Here is a 20,401-nt window from a genome sequence, read left to right on the forward strand (position 1 = left end):
GCTCAGCAATTATTCGAGTATCTTCTACTTATGAGGGCTCCATTATTGCAAATACTGGGGCTGCGAAGGGTTTTCCGGGGCTTTGTTGGCTTAGAAATGGAGTGGCTGCCGGAGATGGAATCGCAAAGGAGGGAGGGAATGATCTCATCCGATATGACGAATGCATCTGGAAGAATCGCCAATGTTCGTCATGGAAGGGTCTATGGGAACACCGAAAAAGCCTGACAATCGGGCGGTATAAGAGGTGCCAGAGAGATGGGTCAAACAGGGACGATTTTGGCCAAATTTTGCTGAAAATTTGATGCTATCTCAGTGAGCAGCCGGCTCATTTTGTGCGCCTTCGGGCTGTCGGCGGCTCTTAGGAAGTCGGATCCCGACGGCCGTTGGATGACTAGATTCGCACTTTAACCCGATTTTATGGGTCTATGTGGATCATGGCGAGGGCCCGAGTCGGCTCGTCGCTCGACGGGATCATTGGAGAGCTGAATATTTGGCTGAATTGGGAAGGATGTTTTACTGCCTGGGCTAGCGAATGTATGCGTCAGCTCGCGAGACGAGTTACTTTATTAATATCTGCGGAAAAGCTGTTGATTACACACATGTCCGCAATCGTGAGGGGCATGCGTCTACTCTCTATGCGCTGTTTACGAAGTACTAGCTAGTCATTCCTGTATTCCTGCAACACAGGAAGGGCCGGGATTGGATGGAGTCGTTTCCCGTTGCTGCGAGCCGATGATGCTCTTGCGGTGCTTGTTCATTGCTTGCTTTATGCTATGCATGTGTGAACTCGAACCACCCTACATGACCGCATTGTAAGGCACTAAGTCCTTTTGCCCATCTGCACGCAATACAGCAACTATATGCCGTGAACGCCGATCCGGAGGAACTGCTCATCGTTTTCTATGCGCTCTCTGAGCTGCCCGCTTTGTAGCTCCTCCACATCCCATGCTGACCAGATGAACCGACCATGCAAAAAGGCCGACTCGTCTGAAGCTGCCCACACGGCAACCGAGGAGGGGAGACTGACTGCATTACGAAGATGGTTAGACCATACACTAATTCAATGACGAAAAGAAAAGATTTTAATAGTGATAGGCAGGAGGGGATCCTGTCCAGAGCTTAGGGATATACACGTACTATTATCCCAGTTCAAAGAGCGCTCAGTGGCGCCATGACCCCTCGCACCAGGGCTTAAGATAGCCCCTGGGTGAAAGCTGACAATCTGCATTTTAGAAACTGGAGTGTCTCGCGCAAGCTGCTGGAGCAGGAGCACGCCCGAATTCTTGGTCAGTCCATAGATCTTGGTGGTCTCTCCAACCGGCCAGTCGTGGATTGCAGAAGTAGCCACGTTGACGAGGTATTTCTGTAGCGATATTATTGTTAGTGAACCGCGGTTTGAAAGAAAATGAAGCATAAATATGTGGGGGAGTTCCCAGGATTTACCTTTTTATCGGTGTTTTGCCTCCAGAATCGTTCGCCGTAGTGGTTGAGCGAACGCACATGGACAATGAACGATTCCCAAGTAGATTCCCACCCGGCATTCCACATCGAAGACACCGTTGCAGAGCCTGTGACAGCTGCATTCAGAACGAGGACATCGACATGGACACCTTCTGCCTCAAGAGAATCCCACAAACTGTCGATACTCTCTGGCTTATTTGGCAGGGCGACCCTCCCTTCAAACTTGGTGTGTGATTCAGGGCCAGCCTCTTGAGCGAGACTTAGAGCCGCCGCCTGTTGTTTGGACTCTTCTCTGCCCACGATGATGACCTTCTCAGCTCCGGCGGCCGCGAAGGCGAGGGCGATGCCGTAGCCGATGCCCCCACTGCCTCCGGTGATGAGGACCGTCCGGCCGGCTTGGGAGAGAGCGGGGCGAGAGGGCGAAATGGCCGGGTAAGAGGATTTGTGAGTTTTATCGGTGATTGAGATGACCCGGTAGGGGATTAGGAAGCCATCATTTGATGTTGCTGCATTGTTTGATGCCATTTTAAGTGGTTGTTGGGTTAAAAAGGTGGGTATTATTGATACAATGGCTCTTCTCGAGGCGTATACTTGCTAAATTGTCCTTGCGATTTGAAAACGACTTATTCTACAAACTCTAGACTTTATATACATCTTCATCAACAGCCATCTCCATCAATTGTGTGCGGCTTTCCACAAATTCAGGGACGCCCTCTGCGGTTCTCCTGCGGTTCTCCTTCACGCTACCTCATAGCATCTTCACCATCCTCCGTGAAGGCGTGGAGCCCCCCATATCTCATATGCGGAGGCCCCATGCGGAATTCCGCATTTTTGTGGGGCGCCGCCGACTTATCATGGACGCCGATCAGCCTCTCACGCTCAGAATCTTCAACGTCTGCTTGATTCTCTTCCGCATCTCTTTATTGCTTTGTCTTCTTTTGGCTATTTCTGCTGACCCCGTTAGATACGGAGAAACAACATTTGTCATGATATCAACTCGTAAAAAGTCATGTGCCGCTTGCGTGATTGGCAAACGGCGGTGCGATCTCGACCTGCCTACTTGCGCTCGGTGTAGAAGAGCGAAGAAGAAGTGTGTTTACCCCTGGATGACAATTGGAAATACAGAGCAGGCTTTTGATCTGAGTTCATCTCCAACGAATGCACAAAATGGCATAATTCAAGATCTGGGTGGGGTCTGGACAGCGAGCGGGAGCAATAGCAGCAATAGCGATGACGGTAACATGAATGCCGTATCAGGCTATCTATCACCGGATCCGTCTTTAACGGTGCCCACACCGCTGGTACCCGGCTTGTTGTCTCAGCTAAACGAGTACATTTCCCAAAATCAGGACCAGGCGGTGTTATCATTGGGCCCGAGTCCCCGGCTGATTCATACCCTTTCTCCGGGCCAACACTCTCCCACAGCGGACTACTCCACTCCCGAGTTTGTGTACTTTGACATATCAAATACTCCTCCGACTATCGGTGCCGTGTTTCAGTCCAGAACAGAGTATGCGGCCGACCGTCTGGCCTCACAGCCGCAGGTGCTGGCCATGACGGGCCACAACTGTTTCATCCACCACACGCAAGTGTCGTCCTCGGAAGTGTTGCAAGAAGCACTCGCTGCCAGTGCTCTGCACTGTATGAGGAATCCGGCCAATGCTGCCCTTGTGCGAGGCGAGGTTGCCAAGCGAGTCGTTCGTCTCATCGGGTCCATCCGACACGCCATTACCTCCGCATCTGATAATGCGGCTAGCTGTGGTGCCAGGGAACTCGATCTGCTCCCGGTTCTACAAGCCCTTGTCGTCTATCAATGCATTCGCTACTTCGCGAGAGACGATGTCAGCGAACGAATGCGTGCGGAACGGGATGAAGCCATTGTGCAATCGCTGCTAGCAGCCTTGTATCCGCGTCTTCGGTCCTTCTCCAAGGTTATCGACAGCTGGGACACTTGGATATACTACGAGAGCATGCGTCGCACCATCCTCACTGCCGAGATTCTAGCAGGGACGTATACTTTCTTGAAGCAAGGCTGGGATCAAGTTGAGGGACGCACTCTGCAGCTCCAGTTCACGGCGCAGGTAGCACTCTGGACAGCCAAGTCGGCAGTAGAATGGGAAGCGATGTGGACACGAGGTCCGAAGCTCGAAGTGACGATGCGGTCATGGAATGAAGATACCCGAGAGGCACTGCCTGAGGACCTGGATGATTTGGGCCATGTGCTTTGGGCGTTGCATCATGGTCTTGATGTGATGAAGAATTGGCTGGGTGGGAAATCTGAGCAGACAAGATGGGGACTTCAGCCTGCGATGGAGAGTTGGAATTAACAGGCTGTATTTGGATAAACACTAAGTGGTAAATCAATGATGGGACACTTGAGCTTGGTAGCGTTGGGTTTCTTGATATTTGTATAGGCGTTGCTGGAGAGAGCGTTTAGCCAGAGTGATTATATTGTTTGAAGATCAAAGTTAGTGACAATATACAAATTTTTATACGCCCGCCATCTATTTCTTCTACCTATCTTGTTCCCAGGAGATAAAATTATTCTGCATTTGACTTCTGCATCAAAAATAACAATGGAAAATGATTTTCGAAATGTTTACTTACGTGAGATGATATGATCTCCAAACTGACACTTCACTTAATTGTCAATTTACTCTACCCTAAAACGCCACATGCGTTTTTGACAACCATTGTACAAGTACCGAGGACGCACTGCACGTGGGCCTGACAAATGCGGGGCAAAAAGGCTGTGGCATGCATTCGAGCTCCAGCGAAACTCCATCCATCTATAGCGGGCGGCACATCATATTGCGCAAATCACACCATATTCCTGTACCGTATAGGCCCCCAGTCCCATTTTTGCTGTTAGTGCCCTCGAAGTCGGAGCAATTTCTCCACGCCCGGGCGATCAACAACGTAGCGGGCAGGCTGAACTCTGGTCTGAACTTTGCGTGCGAGGCTGTGAATCTGCGGCTGTTGATTTGTCCATCCAGCCTTCTGTTCTTGTCCACCAGCTCCGGCTGTGCTCCAGCTTTTTTTTCCCCAGGTCGCCAAATCTCTGGTCTGTCGCCTTTGTTAGAATCGAAATAAATAAAAATGGCAGACTCGGCAAAGCAGTCTTCGCAGCGCCCGCAGCTCACCAACAGCATGCGGAGCAGCTCCTACTTGAGCGACCACCAGCAATACCGCCCGCCGCAGCACAGAATCCCCGAGGCGCATCACGGCATCGACACCGTCGTCGAGGACTCGTCGCCGTCAAAGTCGCCCAAGGCGGCGCTGCCCTTCAATGGCGTCCCGTCGCCTGAGCACCCTCCCATCATCGTGGACAGCGGCGTCACTCACAGCTACTCGCACCAGAACTGCGCGCCCCCCGCCGGCCAGAAGACGGACAGGCTGATCGCGACGCTGTTCTACAAGGGATCAGACAGAAATGCGCCTGGCGCGAGGAGCTCGTCCGGCGGCCTGAGCAGATCGCGCTCACCGGCCAAGAGCGGGCTGGCCGATAGTACCGAGTCTCTGCCCCCGAACATGGCCCCGACGATCAGCATGGACGACTTTCCTCTGGAGCCTCCCACCCAGGAGTCGGAGCAGCTGGATCACCTCTACGGATCTTATGTTTCGCCGCTGTGCGTTACGTCTTTCCTCCATCTGATGTCGACGTTTCCTCTGCCGGACGGCGCGGAAGAGCCTCACTCGTCGCATCGCTGCTTGGACAACCAGGAGAACCCACGCGTTGTCGAGCTGACCTTGACACCCGCGCCGGCACCCAGCTACCTCAGCCTGGATGATCTGCGAAAGCACGAGCTGATTTACCGATTTGAACAGGAGTGGAATGTTGATGTGGCTCTGCAGAGAGATGTGCTTTGGAGGAAGCATCCTAGATTGGTCGTCTTTGACATGGACAGCACCCTCATCACGCAAGAGGTCATTGATCTACTGGCTGAAACCGTCAAGGACCCGCCGGATCTTGCGGAGCGGGTAGCCAACATTACACACCGGGCTATGATGGGTGAACTCAACTTTGAGTCGTCATTCCGAGAGAGAGTCGCTCTTCTCAAGGGCCTGCCGGCAACACTCTTTGAAGATCTTCGACCAGTTCTCGACGTCACCAACGGTGTGCGAGAGTTGATCAAGGCTCTCAAACGCCTGGGTGTGAAGACGGCGGTTCTCTCCGGTGGTTTCCTGCCTCTGACAGGATGGTTGGCCAAGGAGCTGGGCATCGACCATGCGCATGCCAACGAGGTGATTATCGAGAATGGTAAGCTCACTGGCGAGGTGAAGGGCGTCATTGTTGGAAAGGAGCGTAAGCGCGATCTCCTCGTCGAGATTGCTCAGAAGGAGGGCATTGATCTGTCCCAAGTCATTGCTGTTGGTGACGGCGCCAACGATTTGCTGATGATGGACAAGGCTGGCCTGGGCGTGGCGTGGAACGCAAAGCCAACGGTTCAGATGGAGGCGGGCGCACGGTTGAATGGACAGAGCATGCTGGACTTGCTCTACCTATTTGGATTTACCGGTGAGGAGATAGATCTGCTCATTTCTTAGATATCAAGGGTACGTTGGAAGGGTGCGTTGGAAGGGCGTTTGGTGAACAGAGAGATATGGGGGATCAAGGGAAACTTGGGTCTGATGAAGATGACTTGAGAGAATCACATTCTCGGCGTTGGAGACTCATTGGGGTGAGAGGATTTCGTGTTTAAGCTTTTTGTGATTGATATTTTCCCTTCGTTTGTTAGATGAAGGAGGGTCACAATGACAATAGCGGCGACCTACTTTACTTTTCTTGCTTCATGCCCAAGTGACGTTACTATTAATCATCCACAAAGAAGAGGAGACAACTCGAAAGTAGTAGTTGGACAAGTCTTTAATCTGTCTCTGAATATGACATCAATATATAGGTAAGTCATTGCAGCAGTTCACTCTTAGAAGTATATGCAAAAATAATTTTCTTGTTCTTGTGCCCCTTTTCTCACGTCATTGTTTTGGTTCAAGACATGCATCATGTTCACACGCCCCCACCACCTCCATTCATAGTCTACACAGGCGAACCCGCCTCATTTAAATACAAAGTATGCCTGCTCTACCTCTTCCTTCATCATCCCACGGTTCCACGCAGCTCAATTTCCATCTCTTTAAGGGTAGCCCTCCTTGCCCCACTTGTTGTACTTGTCGTGGTACTCCTTGGGAGCGGTGACGTTGGGGATGATGACAACGTTGAGAGCGCTGGGAGCATCGCGGGGAGTAGCGTTGGGGTCGCCGCCGGGGTGGTAGGAGTACTTGCCCTGAGAGCCGCCCTCCCAGGCCATCTTGTCGACGTTGACGGGGGACTCGGAGGTGGCTTGAGTGGGGGATCGGCCTGGGGAAGAGGTGTTAGTATTTGGATGTCTCTTGGGCTGGATTTATCGCTGATTAAAGAAGAAGAGAACAAAGGAAGAGAGGCAAGTTAAAGCAGCAGTGATTGAGCTGCATTGGATCATAGCAAGTAAAGCACATATATGTATATACATACCGAAGTAGAAGCCAGCACCGCCCAGAGCGAGGACCATGACTCCACCGAGGATCTGTAAACCGAACAAACATCAACCGTTAGCCATCATTCCCCCCCCAATCCGAAGCTTCGGCACATCACGGAGCCGAACAAAGGAGCTTCGTTTTCAATTATGACGCACATAAGTCTCGGGGTTTCGCTTGGACTCAGCCTGGAGCTCCTGCTTGGTGGTGGTCTGCAGACGACGAACAGTCGTGGAGAAGAAACGGCGGGTGATCATGGAAGCCATTTTGTCGGGTCGGATTGGCTGGTAGGTGGGAAGAATCGGGTGTTGCGATTTTTTGGTACGAGGTGGTTTTGCTTCGTCCAAGGCCAAAAGCTTGCCGAATAGTGGTGCTAAAAGCTGGGGGTCGTATGATGAATTGCCCAGCCCGAGATTCCGAGCCTGCCATTGGCCAATGCCGAAGGTGGGATGTTGCACGTGAAAAGTCACATGGCAGCTGCCAAATATTGGCTTAGCTAACCATGAGCTCACGGCACAGGCCAAGGAGATGAAAATTCTTGGTCAGGCATCGATCCGCCCATCACACCAGCCCGCGCTAAGGCCTGTGATGGCAGCTGGGCAATTTCCACAAGCCAATGACGGACGTGGCGGCTTTGCGCATTGACTTGGGACGAGAGCTCAAAAGCAGGTATCCGGAGCTTGCCAGCTGGTGCGGTGCCCTAGCGCAGCGCTGAGAAGCAGCCAGTGCCTGAAGGCGAGACACTCGGCCCAAAGCTGGACACCTCTTTGTCTTGCCTCTCATTTACAAAGCGTACGTGTCGTATATACTCCGTATTATGCATCTATACGAAGTCGTTTGTAAGCACTCATGTCTTGCTTTGATCGGTAACACAGGCCGTTAATTGCGCCGTCATGCACAGCTCCGGGGGCTGCAGCTCGATTTGCGCACCTTGGCTGCAATGTGCTCCGTGCAGCAGCATGGCGGTATGTATAGGCGTCATTGCGCGCAGGTACCGGCTACGTCCATCCGGCGCTGCGCCGCCCGCTATGGCCCTCGTAGCTAGTACGCCGTGCTTGGGCTGCGACTACCGCGCTGGCCGCAACCACTTCCAAATTGCGTAGAGACAACTGCACCAATGGCCAGCCCCTTTTGCGGGAAAGGAGGGTCTGCGCCGACGGCATGCCTGCAGCCTCGTTAGCAGTGGCAGGGCATTGTCGAAAAAGTGGACGAACGGCCCAAGGACACTCGTCGCGAGAGAAACGCAGGTCGATTTAATTTAATGCTCGCGGCCTCTCTTCTCTCTCTCTCTCTCCTTCGCTTTTGCCGGAGCGGGCGTCCTTCCGGCCTTGCCTCAATCACAGCGCCGAAACTGCCTTATCGCTTGGACTCTTTTTTTTTTTCCTTGCCAACTTGAAGCCTCCCCGCTTCCGACACTCCCTCATCCAGTTTTGTGCAGTCTTTTTTTTCTTTTTCGATTCGTCTACGCTCTCTCTCCCTTGTTTTTTTCATATAGCCCTTTCATCACGCTCCTTTGATTATTACGCCTCCTGTGGACTCTCGCGATCCGACCCACGACGACTCTGTTGCGCGACTCATCTTACAAAGCAACTAACCTGAATAATCACGATTTGCACACGAACCATTTTTTCCCAACGACCGCAAGGCATTTCGTCCCTTGCCCCCTATCTGCGCGTTCCCGCCAGCCGCCTATTCTGTCAAACATCGAGTCGATCTGTCATATGCTGTTTGCCCGATCTTTATTTGCGACCGATTTTTTTTTCTTAGCGGAATCCTCGGGTCTGGTGCTTTGGAACAGCAGAAGCGAGAAAAGGACAGCAAAGAAATAGACCACACATCAGAACGGGCTATGTTATAGGACCAGCTGCAAACACCACACATTCGGGAGCATCACGATGGCGTCCCCGCACCCAGACGAGCCTGCTGCGCCGTCGGGCGACGAGCAGACGTTTTCAACTCCCGAAATTTCCAACAAGCCTGACGCGCAGCGCCCTGCCAGCGTTGTGTCCTCTCATATGACGGACATTGCCAGCGAGGATGAAGGGGATGATATTGCATCGACATCAGCACCCAAGACGCATCGAACAAGAGAATCCGGCTCAGTAATTCGGCCAGAGTCATCCAGGACAGGGGTTTCAACCTCCAAAGCATGGGGAGGTGGCAGGAAGAATTTGACTGGTGTTGGAAAGAGAGGAAGCGGCACAAGCACGACGAGTTCTGCACTCGGACGATCGCCCAGTCTGACGTCGCGAAGTCATGTTCCGTCTCTGACGTCAAACGCTTTTTTCCATCCCATGAGCTCGCAAAAGCTGCAGGCCCAGAGAGCTGGAGCCGTGCGGCCTATTGCGACGAATCAGCCACCAGCTGCGCCCCAGCCACAGTTTGGGGACCTTCCGGACAACGCAACAGATATAGATGGAAGCGTTATCCACGACTTTGCGCCCTTGGCCAGTCCTGTATCGCCCGTCCAGCACGTCATGTACACCGAGGACCACAGGCATTTACCCTCCCGCGGCACCGACAACACCGAACACACATTTGACCAGGGCACCGATGCCACCAGTCCCACTGGACATTATGCGGCTGGGAGCATGTCAGAAAGCGTTCGACCGCTGCGTAAGGCCTCGGTCCAAGAGAAATCTCCTCCACATCTCGACCTCAGCGGAGACAAGAACATGAGGAGCTTCCCCAGCCCGATGCTGAAAACGCCCAAATCTTTCGGATCGACATTCCTGCCTGGTATGAGTGACCGTGACCGAGACCGCGATCAACGCCAGAGCAGCGAGAACCGAAACACAGCTGGCGTAGAAAAGCTCGGTTCTACCGCATCATCACCGCGATTAAATCCTGTCGATTCCCAACATCGGCCCAAGACAGAGAGTACCGCGGCATCTCACAAAATCCGCAAGCACCGCAACTATGAGTATTTCGAGGGCAACACCATGTTCTGGTTTGGAGGTCGGTGGCAAAACACCAGGCAACGTCCCATCAACATTGCAACTGGAGTTTTTATCGTCCTCCCCTGTGTTCTATTCTTCGTCTTTGAAGCACCGTGGCTGTGGCATCACGTTTCTCCAGCCATCCCTATCATCTTTGCGTACGTTGCGTACATCTGCTTCTCATCTTTCCTACACGCTTCCATTTCAGATCCCGGGGTAAGTACTGGAATTATAATCCTCCCGGATGAAACGAGACATATCCACATGTCTCTAAATCCGCATTCCTAAGAGTAGATATCAGTGCTAACAGACACCAGATTCTCCCGCGAAATCTTCACCAGTTTCCGCCTCTCGGCTCACTTGAAGATCCTCTTCGTGTTGACCCCCCGACAAACGACTGGACCCTGATAAAGTCAGCAGAGCCAACAGCCGCCGCCATGGAGTTTCCGGTCAAACACTGCCGGACCTGCAACATCTGGCGGCCGCCTCGTGCTCACCATTGTCGTTTATGCGACAACTGCGTGGAGACGCATGACCACCACTGCGTGTGGCTTAACAACTGCGTTGGCAAGCGCAACTACCGATACTTCTTCACATTTGTCTCATCCGCCACCTTCTTGTCTCTCTATCTGATTGGAGCTAGTCTTGCTCAGCTTATTGTTTACTCGAACGAAGAAAACATTTCCTTTTCCAAATCCATCAACCACTTCCGTGTTGCTCTGGCCTTGATCATTTTGGGAGTGTTTGCGTTTCTCTACCCCGCTGCCCTCATGGGATACCACATATTTTTGATGGCTCGTGGCGAAACGACAAGAGAATTTATGAACTCTCACAAATTCACAAAGGCCGAACGATATCGACCCTTTGACCAGGTCAGCTTCTGGAGGAACATCTTGGCTGTTCTGTGCAGACCTCGCACACCTTCTTATTATCAATTCAAGAAGTCATATGATAACGGTGATCAGCGACTGGGCCTTCACCGAGACGAAAGGCCAAGGCTCGATTCTCGAGGCCTTGAGATGGATGCTGTCAAGCCCACGTCTGCAGGCTTCCAAGGCCCAGTAGCCCTACGAGGCGAGAGCCAGGGCGAACCTTGATGTTAATGACCTCAGCATATCGCGTTGTTTTTTTCCAACTTTGCTATTTTTGTCTTCTCATTTTTTTATCTTCTTACGCAAACATGATTGCGATGCCCCCTTTTTTTATTCATTCATACTTAAAAATAATTCACGAAGGAAACACATACTGTTAGAGTGGACATACATGGAGCTGCAGTGTACGATTCTTGCAACGTGTTGGAATATAGCTAATGTATGTGTTTCGGAGTATACCCTATGTTGATGGTATATCTATACCTTTTCTGTACTTTCACCCCCTTTCTTGTCTTTCATCTTATTGATGTCTTTTTCTTCTTTTAAACTTCTGATTGGAGAGGCGTGGTGGCGTCAATGAGATGGACAAACATATGAAGCGTAGACTCGGATCACGAATTTAAGTTAAAGCATGCTGGTCTTGATTGAGAATGAAGTCGGTCTGAACACGAATACAAAATTCTATTCTATTTTGCCTCAAACCTTACCTTTCCTTGTGAACACTATTTCATAATCATTTGCATTGTATACAGTATGAAAAAAAATGTATCAAAAATATGAAATCAACTGCAGTTATCAAGCTGTTATGTAAATGCAAAAGTGAGCCCTTTTTAACAACCCCGAGGCCAGTCGCGTATTTGTCAACCAATCCGCCGTCCAAAGATGACGCCCCCAATGACCCACGTGGAGTTGTAAGTGGTGATAACGTCAGCGTGCACATGCAAAGCTAAGGAGATAAGGGGCTGATAAGAGAATTTTTCAAAAAAGAAAAAAAAATTTCGGGCTTGGGAAGCTAAACTGATAGGCAAATACTAGGCTCTGGGTGGCTCCAGCCAGTGTAGTGACCGCTAATGGTCACTAGAGGGGCCCGGTTTAGCTGTCCCCGTATAATTCTTTCTTCCTTTTCTTAGGACGACATCGCCTCTTCTTCTTTTTCCTCCCCAGACTTTGCTATAGCACAGCCCCTTCCTGCGTCCTGCGGCTGAGACTCTTTGCTCTGGGGAATCGTTTCTCATTCTTTTTTATTCTCCCCCTTTTGTCTCTTCATCTGGCAGAGCCAAATCAGCAGGACGCTCAGAATCACCGCCATGCCTCACCCCGTCTCGCCGCCGTCGGGCCTCCCGACTGTGGTTTCGAAAGAGGCCCCTCCCCCACCATCACAGGAAGATGTCGCCGCCTTTCTCAACACAATCTTCACTGCTCAGACCTCCTCTGCGTCCATAGATGCCTGCTACGGCCTTTGCGAACTCCTCCTCAACTCGGTCGGATCCGCCGGCCTGACCCAATACGGTGTCCTGGCCGAGGTCAAGAAGGCGGCTGCTGATAAGAAGAGCGGGCTTCGAAGAGAGAGCAGCCAGAACTTGCTGGGTGCCATCTTTGAGCGCTTCCCCCCCCGGGAAACCCTGAGCGAGGTTGTGCTACTGGTTCAGGATCCCACCACCGTTGCCTGTGCCCTGGATGCCTTGTCTGATAAGGGTTCTGTTGTCCGCGAGGCTGCCCAATATGGCCTTGATGCGCTCTTCGCCAATCTCAGTGCTGAGGCCCTAGTTGTTGGATTACTGCCGGTGTTGACACAATATCTGGAGAAGAAGACGGGCAAGTGGCAGGGCACCGTGGGAGCCTACCAGTTGATGCAGAAGATGGCCGACAAATCTCAGATGGTCGTGGGCATTACCAAGGAGGAGGCCGCTGAGAAGGACGTGCTTCGCGAGGCCATGGGTGCCAAGCTCGCCGCCCTGATCCCTATCGTCGAGGGCGGTATGCACGACTTGAAGGCCGAAGTAGAGAAGCAGTCTGTTAAGACGATGAACTCGCTCACGGCGCTCTTGTCTAACGACGATGTTGCTCCTCGGATCCCCCTGCTCGTCGATACTATGCAACACCCTTCTCCTCAGACGCTCCAGAAGGCTATTCACGCCCTATCAATGACTACATTCGTGGCTATTGTTACATCGCCCGTGTTGGCTCTACTGACCCCTTTCCTTGAGCGATCCCTCAACACTCCTACCACGCCACAGGAGGTTCTCCGCCAGACCGTTGTCATTGTCGAGAACTTGACTAAGCTTGTCCATGATCCTATCGAGGCTAGAACTTTCCTTCCTAAGCTGACACCTGGTGTCAAGGCTGTCTGCGACCGCGCATCTCTCCCAGAGGTTCGAGAGATTGCAGAGAGAGCCCTTGCAACCATGGAGAAGGCCATGGGCAACGACAAGGATATTATTGCCAAAACCACTGCCGAAGACGTTGCCAAGATTCTTGATGAGGAGGTTAAGAAGCACAATGCGTTCTTGTTGCAGTTCGAGATTTACCAGACCGCTAGAACCTACATCGGCGAGATGGTTGCCACCGATGTCAACTACCGCTTCGTTCAGCGAATCTCTGCCAAGATTGCTCCTTATCTGAAGAACCTGCTGCCACTTGCTGACGCTTATCAGCAAGTAGCCGATACCATCCAGCAACACTACGTGGAGGAAGATGAGCGCCGCTACGGCGTTCCCGAGAAGGAGGACGATGGCGAGGTCGAGATTGTCAACGCCGATTTCTCTTTGGCTTACGGTGGTATGCTGCTGCTTTCCCACACCAATCTGCGACTTCTCAAGGGTCACAGATATGGTCTTTGCGGCCGCAACGGTGCTGGAAAGTCTACCCTCATGAAGGCTATCGCTGGTGGTAAGCTGGAGGGTTTCCCTCCTCAGGATGTCCTCCGTACATACTACGTCGAGCACAACCAGGGCGAAGATGCCGATATCAGCATTCTTGAGTTTGTTGCCAAGGACCCTGAAATTGGACCCCAAGGAAATGACCACATCTCCAAAGTTCTGTTGGAGTTTGGCTTTACTGACGGCCCTGAGGGTCGCCAGTCTCAGGCCGTCGGCTCACTCTCTGGTGGTTGGAAGATGAAGCTTGCCTTGGCCCGAGCCATGCTGAAGGGTGCCGATGTTCTCCTGCTGGACGAACCTACTAACCATCTGGATGTTGCAAACATTGCCTGGCTTGAGAACTATCTCAAGACACACCCTGACATCACCAGTTTGATCGTGTCCCACGACTCTGGCTTCCTGGACAATGTCACCACTGATATTTACCACTACGAGCCCAACAAGAAGCTCGCTTGCTACAAGGGCAACCTTGCTGCGTTTGTTCAGCTCCGCCCCGAGGCCAAGAGCTACTACACCCTCTCAGCATCCAATGTCCAGTTCAAGTTCCCCCCTCCTGGTATCCTGACTGGTATCAAGTCCCAGACCCGTGCCATTATTCGTATGAGCAACGTCTCCTTCACCTACCCCAAGGCTCCCAAGCCTTCACTCTCCGACGTCTCTTGCTCTCTTTCTTTGTCCTCCCGAGTGGCTATTATTGGACCCAACGGTGCTGGCAAGTCTACTTTGATCAAGTTGCTTACCGGTGAGACCATTCCTACCGTTGGTAAGGTCGAGAAGCACCCCAATCTTCGAATTGGTTACATCAAGCAGCACGCCCTGGAGCACGTTGAGATGCACCTTGAGAAGACTCCCAACCAGTATTTGCAATGGCGATACCAGCATGGTGACGATCGTGAAGTTCACATGAAGCAGACTCGTGCTTTGTCGGACCAGGATCGTGAACAGATGGACAAGTTTATCGATCTCAAGGACGGCAAGCCTGCCAAGCAAATTGAGTCGCTTGTTGGTCGTCAAAAGTACAAGAAGACGTTCCAATATGAAGTGTAAGTGCAGATTGAAAATGATTACTCCCGATCTAGATCAATCAGGCTGACTTTTATTATAGTAAATGGCGTGCAACTTTGCCCAAGTATAACACTATGATCTCCCGTGAGACTCTTCTTGAGCTCGGCTTCGATAAGCTGGTGCAAGAATTCGATGATCACGAGGCGTCTCGTGAAGGTCTTGGATACCGTGAGCTTCAACCATCTGTCATCTCCAAGCACTTTGAGGATCTTGGCCTGGACCCTGATATCGCCAACCATAATGAAATTGGTTCGCTGTCCGGTGGTCAGAAGGTCAAGGTTGTCATTGCTGGTGCCATGTGGAACAACCCTCACCTGTTGGTTCTCGACGAACCTACTAACTTCTTGGACCGAGACTCCCTCGGAGGTCTTGCCGTGGCTATTCGAGAGTTCAAGGGAGGTGTCATTCTGATTTCCCACAACGAGGAGTTCGTTGGAGCTCTTTGCTCTGAGCAGTGGCACGTCGACAATGGACGAGTCGCCCAGCGTGGTACTGCTGCTGTTGATACTTCCCGTTTCGAAGATAGCCGTCCTGGAAGCGGCGTTACCAGCACCGCAGTCAGCACTGCAGCCAACTCCGTCGTGAGCAGCGCTGTCAACTCTGGCGTCGAGGATAACGGTGAACTCAAGTTCAAGGCCAGAAAGAAGAAGAAGATGACCAAGAAGGAGCTCAAAGAGCGAGAGGTTCGCCGTCGTCTGAGACACATTGAATGGCTTAACAGCCCCAAGGGAACCCCTCATCCCGTCGACACCGATGACGAGGAGTAAAAAGTTTGGCTTTATTCGGGTCATTTTTTTAATATGGGAAAGAAAAGTTTTGCTTTTATCATTTTAGAGGCACTTCACCTGTGCATCATTTTTTTGCACTTTTTGAGTTGGGATGCGATATACATGTTTCGTGTTAGCGGTTCTGGTAGAGAAGCTTGCGTGCGCGCGCTCGCTCTGTGGGAAGGAACTGGATAGATAGAACGAGATGGATAACTTGTGATATGGGTGGAAATCATACACGACTTTTGGAAGTCCATTGGTGGAACGAAACGAAACGGCATAGAGGCGTTTTTTCGGCATACAGATAGATTCTTTTTTTCTTTTTTTCTCTCTTGGGAATTCATATATGACTTTCGTATAGACTTTTTGTTTAAGTTATCACTGAATGGATAAATGAGTCAAGTCTTAATTACCATCTGCCTACTTGTTACATGCTGGTGCCGTATCAAAGCTACGACTGCATAAATGATGTGTAAAATTTACAATGGCAAGTTCTAACCGCAAACACCAGATTTTAACACACGCGTTATATGGTATCTATCCCATTATACTTTACTAATACTAGCATCACTAATACACAGTCCACCGTAATTTTATATGCCTCTCAAATACCGCCCTTCATAACCGTCATGCCCCAAAAGTTTTTACCTAAATACTTAGTACCCAAAATATTTCCTTCCCAAAACCTATCAACCACTTGAAACGCTCTCCAGCATTTTCCAAATGTCTTCTCCTAGTAATACCAATAATTATGCGTTCCCAGTAAAGAAAAGTCTAGCAGTAAAAAAACATTATGACATAGTATGAAAGCGTGTGCAACCAACGTCATCTGTATAAAATGCAAAATGAAACAAGCAAAGCTGCAGAAAGATCCAACCGCCATTCCAATTTAGGGAAAAGGAAAAGGGGGTAAATTTGCCATGAGCTTTTGCTTTGTCCACTGAAAGTGAAAAAACGCCAATCCCAATGTATGTGACAATGATAGTCATCAAATTTACCATGAAAAGGTCATAAGGGCAGGGTTCAAAGCCAGAGGCAAAAGGAAGTGAGAAGCTGCAACAGTGGCCATGGGCAGGATGGCGACGAAATCCTTGATCTGCCAGTCATAGGGGACAAATGGTGCCTGAGCAAGAATAATCATGCCGGCAATGAATATCAGCGAGAAAATCATAGAGAATTTGAACTGTATAAATGTTAGAAAATGATTCGCGTCAAATAACAAGAGAACGATTGATAAGAAAACTAACCTTCTTCAAAACCTTGGGAACTTCAATGAAGAAGTTGGAAAACTCGGCCTCTTTGCTGGTGGCACCCCAGGTCATGTTAATCTCAAACATGTGAGCCAGCAGAGCTTGGCTGACATGTAGCGACAAACCACCAAGGAAAATGGCCAACATCAGAGTCCACATGAAATTCTCAAACAGAGCGTAGAGCAAGCCGCGCTCACCAACACGGTAACGCATGACAGCCAAGGCAACGTTACCAAGACCGTTGAATACAATGATGATGGAGAACCAGACCTGCCATGAGTCGACGTAGTACTTGTCCAAGTAACCATTGAACCAGCCCATCACGAAATAGTTAACGGCAGTCAAAATCCAAGCAGCTCCAATGGCGTAGTAGGTACCAATGTAAGAAATGACAGTAACCTTGGACGTGAATCGGATGTTGGAAAACAGGAAACGGCGGAACAAAGGAGTAAAGGGACCGCGCCAAAGCCAAGTGCGAATAGGGTGGAACAGAAGCTCGTTGCAACCGTACGCGTACTTTTCCCATCGAGCAAGCTCATCGTAGACAGTCAAAGATACACCCTCCTTAAACCCTTCACCAGCCCAAGCAGCCAGGCGAATGATGTATCCATTGACCTGTAGACGTAGCGACATGTCGAAATCTTCTGAAACGTGGCTTTCTGACCAGAACTTGTCGTATCCATCTTCATCCTGGTACGCGACTTGCTGAATGGCAGTCCAACGGAGAATAGCATTGTGACCAACGAATGGCGCAACATCACCGTTTGATACCGTGTATCGGATAGCAGAGTAAATAAGATTGGTGAAGAAGGTAATGCCGTTCTCAAAGTAGGTATGGACAACTTGCATGACACCGGAAGAAAACTGCATAATACCGACATCAGGAGATTGCTCCATCTCAGAAACAGCATCAAGCAAGCAATCAGCGGGAACACGGGTATCAGAGTCAATAAGCAGGATGTAGTCTCCCATACGGATGTTACCATCTGCCCAGGCACGACCGTCAGCCTCTAGAACTTCCTTGAGAGCTTCTTCATACGCCATAGCCTCGTCATTCTGGGACCATTCAGGAGGGCGTTCAATTGCCTGAAGTTTCTCCTCAACCTTGCAGGAAATCATAAGAGCGAAATTCATGTTGGAAGCCTTCTTGAACTTGCCCTTGCGTGTAAAGCCGTTTTCTCCATGTTTAGGACGAGCGACCCAGCCAATGCTGTTGTCAGCGTAGAACTCAATGCGAGCCAGGCGATCTTCTTCAGAAATCAACTGCAGACCGTCGTCGTTGATGAACATGTTTGCAGAGCCACCTTGAAGTTCGTATGTAGACATGGCCTGTTTGATAGACTTGACTGTTGGCATGATGACACCTTGCAGACCTTCCTTATAGACGGGACACTGAATAGTGACGTGAGGTAGAATGGCGCTCTGCAGACGCGGCGGAGGACGAGCAGAGTAAAACTTGGAGTTGATTGTAAGCTGTCGAATAGGGCCAAAGATTTGAGCCAGACAACCGATGATAACCTGGGCAAAAAACAGAGTGAAGAACACTTGAACAGGAGCCAGCGCAACGAGTGCAAGGCGTATGTATGTGCTGTCGACGGAGACTTCAATAGCCAACTGCCTCCAGGCAGCACCAAGAGAGACAGTAACTAGAGCCAGAGTGAGAGACACGAGGACCGTGTTCTGGAGATGGATAGGTCGCTTTTCAGGAATAATCTCGCCACTCTCCTCGTCAATCTCAACCTCAGCGGCGGGGGGGCCTCGCTTCTCTTCATTGTCTTCCTCATCCGGATTGCCTTGCTTCCAGACCAGCTCCATGAGTTCGGATTCAATGGCCTTGGCGCGTGCAACCAAATGAAGAGCATCATCATCCCAAACGACTAAGAGACCTTCAGAGGCGACAAAAGCGGCAAACTGATACTTACGAGCACGCGGCAAGTCGTCAATTGTTGGAAGAATTTGCACTCGTAGGCCGTTCATAAGTGGCACATCAACAGCATCCGGAGACCACTGTAGGAACGTTTTGATGACACGAGAGTTGACAGTCATGGCGCACTGGACGTTGAGAGCGGCACATGCCAAAGCAAAAGGAGAACTGGCAAGCGGCGCAGGACAAGCCATGTAGTGACCGCGAGCCTTACGAAGTAAAACACCCTCAATCTCTCCAGATCCATCACTAACCCAGAGCTGAGAGCATTGCTGCTGGTACAGGTAGTTGACCATGACCTCATGTTTGATATCATCAAGAAACAAAGAGCTCTGGATTGACCCCGGAGTAGATACGCCAGAGCTGGACTGAGGACGGGAATGAAATCTAGGAGTAGGTGCCTGGACATCCATATCATTGACGGACGCGGATGACGGTGTTTTTTCTGATAGCACTGACTGCCGACCTTCTTGTTGTAACCGAGGAGGAGGCGCCAGTTTGGCTGGTGGCGGCGGTGCAGGCGTCTCCTGCTCGGCCTTTTTGGTGCTCGCTTTGAAATAGCTTGCGATACCCATCTTGATTGATGTAATCTGGAGTTGCTATAAACAGGAATTGTTCGAGTTTGCCTTCCCAGGCAATGGGATAATATAGGTCCCAAGCCTTTTCAAGGAGTTTGAGGAACTGCTGTGAGTATTCTTTCAAAACTATCTCTAGTTCGATTGTGAATATCTCCTTGATGTGGATGTGTGATATAAGGTGCTGAGCAGGACAAGAATGTCCTATGCAGTGAGATAAGCCGTATGTAAGTGACTGTAATCCACTGAACCAGGCAGCACGGTCTCTATGATTTAAAGAGACAAGCTGGGCTATTGCAAAGTGGGGAGGACAATCCCAGGCAGCTAGGCCAGGCACTTAAAGAAATGAGTGGTGCTAGGAAGAGCAGTTGTAAGTGAATGTGGTGTGGACGAAAACGAAAGCAATGCCCGAACACCTTGTCCAGCTATGCAATATTGGCCGAGTATGCAAAGCCTGCAGGTCTGCTGAGCGAGGGGGAAGAGGCAGAAAATAAAGAGGTGCAACGGCGTATAAAAGAAGGACGATTAGAGAGAGAGAGAGAGAGAGAGGGTGGGGGGTGAAGCAGGGCAAGTGTTGAGATGCACTTACGGATGATAGACCAGGGACGAGGTCAGGCCAGGGCCTGTGTGGCAGCCCAAGAAGGCTAATGGGCTAGACTTTCAAAGCATCCCGATCGGTGGTTACCGCTCGATCTCTCGGTCTGGTGTATGAAATATCGTACAGTATGTACTTTGGACATGGTGGGCAAAGAAAGCACGTCTTCGGCTGGAGCTGAGAACAGAAATGCAGAGACAACATAGTTTGATCAAAGCCTAGCAAGGGGAGGGGGGTGTGGATTGCGATGCAAGGTTGTGGGCGCAACGAGCTGCAGGCCTTATGCGCCAAGATACATGTATTGCTGTTGTGGGAGGGGATATGTCGAGGAACAAGAGCGAGCTGATGGTAAATGGCCTCCGCTTGAACGCCACGCCAAGGATCAAGACTTTCAACTGGTCAGTATGATACGAAGGCAAAAGAGTACGGGCCATCATCTCGGCAAAGCGGCGAGCCAGGAGAAGATCTAGCTCGACTTCGTGCCCAACCTCTCGCAACGAATTAGACAACCAGATAGAGCTCTCACTTGAGAGACACCAGGTTCTGAATGATCCTAGGCC

At 50.7% G+C, this 20,401-nt stretch overlaps 6 protein-coding genes across 6 annotated transcripts; 3 read left to right on the forward strand and 3 right to left on the reverse strand.

Annotated features, from left to right (window-relative positions):
• Positions 1-110: 110 nt before the first annotated feature.
• Positions 111-1,986, reverse strand: GGI43DRAFT_433731 (uncharacterized protein; the record flags this gene model as incomplete). Its single annotated transcript, XM_083209788.1, has 3 exons — positions 111-1,026; positions 1,138-1,363; positions 1,444-1,986. 3 exons carry the CDS (start codon positions 1,984-1,986, stop codon positions 857-859), a joined length of 939 nt encoding a protein of 312 aa, XP_083061322.1. The 3' UTR covers positions 111-856.
• A 461-nt stretch (positions 1,987-2,447) lies between these two features.
• Positions 2,448-6,009, forward strand: GGI43DRAFT_422501 (HAD-like domain-containing protein; the record flags this gene model as incomplete). The annotated part of the gene is made up of 3 exons (XM_083208121.1): positions 2,448-3,729; positions 4,345-4,724; positions 4,771-6,009. 3 exons carry the CDS (start codon positions 2,448-2,450, stop codon positions 6,007-6,009), a joined length of 2,901 nt encoding a protein of 966 aa, XP_083061323.1.
• Positions 6,010-6,596: 587 nt separating this feature from the next.
• Positions 6,597-7,241, reverse strand: GGI43DRAFT_383245 (uncharacterized protein; the record flags this gene model as incomplete). The annotated part of the gene is made up of 3 exons (XM_083203358.1): positions 6,597-6,820; positions 6,974-7,025; positions 7,134-7,241. 3 exons carry the CDS (start codon positions 7,239-7,241, stop codon positions 6,597-6,599), a joined length of 384 nt encoding a protein of 127 aa, XP_083061324.1.
• Positions 7,242-8,474: 1,233 nt separating this feature from the next.
• GGI43DRAFT_362947 (palmitoyltransferase ERF2) lies at positions 8,475-11,265 on the forward strand. Its single transcript, XM_083202409.1, has 2 exons — positions 8,475-10,130; positions 10,232-11,265. The coding sequence occupies exons 1-2, from the start codon at positions 8,871-8,873 to the stop codon at positions 11,009-11,011; spliced, it is 2,040 nt and encodes a 679-aa protein (XP_083061325.1). The 5' UTR covers positions 8,475-8,870; the 3' UTR covers positions 11,012-11,265.
• A 539-nt stretch (positions 11,266-11,804) lies between these two features.
• On the forward strand, positions 11,805-15,534 carry GGI43DRAFT_363181 (translation termination modulator NEW1). Its single transcript, XM_083202410.1, has 2 exons — positions 11,805-14,708; positions 14,771-15,534. Exons 1-2 carry the CDS (start codon positions 12,094-12,096, stop codon positions 15,495-15,497), a joined length of 3,342 nt encoding a protein of 1,113 aa, XP_083061326.1. The 5' UTR covers positions 11,805-12,093; the 3' UTR covers positions 15,498-15,534.
• Positions 15,535-16,491: 957 nt separating this feature from the next.
• On the reverse strand, positions 16,492-19,246 carry GGI43DRAFT_383248 (glycosyl transferase family group 2-domain-containing protein; the record flags this gene model as incomplete). Its single annotated transcript, XM_083203359.1, has 2 exons — positions 16,492-16,680; positions 16,745-19,246. The coding sequence occupies 2 exons, from the start codon at positions 19,244-19,246 to the stop codon at positions 16,492-16,494; spliced, it is 2,691 nt and encodes an 896-aa protein (XP_083061327.1).
• Between the last annotated feature and the right edge of the window lie 1,155 nt (positions 19,247-20,401).

The sequence above is a fragment of the Trichoderma evansii genome (genome assembly GCF_050947405.1).
Source record: "Trichoderma evansii strain SZMC 28006 chromosome Unknown GGI43scaffold_8, whole genome shotgun sequence".
In the NCBI taxonomy this organism is placed as follows: domain Eukaryota; kingdom Fungi; phylum Ascomycota; class Sordariomycetes; order Hypocreales; family Hypocreaceae; genus Trichoderma; species Trichoderma evansii.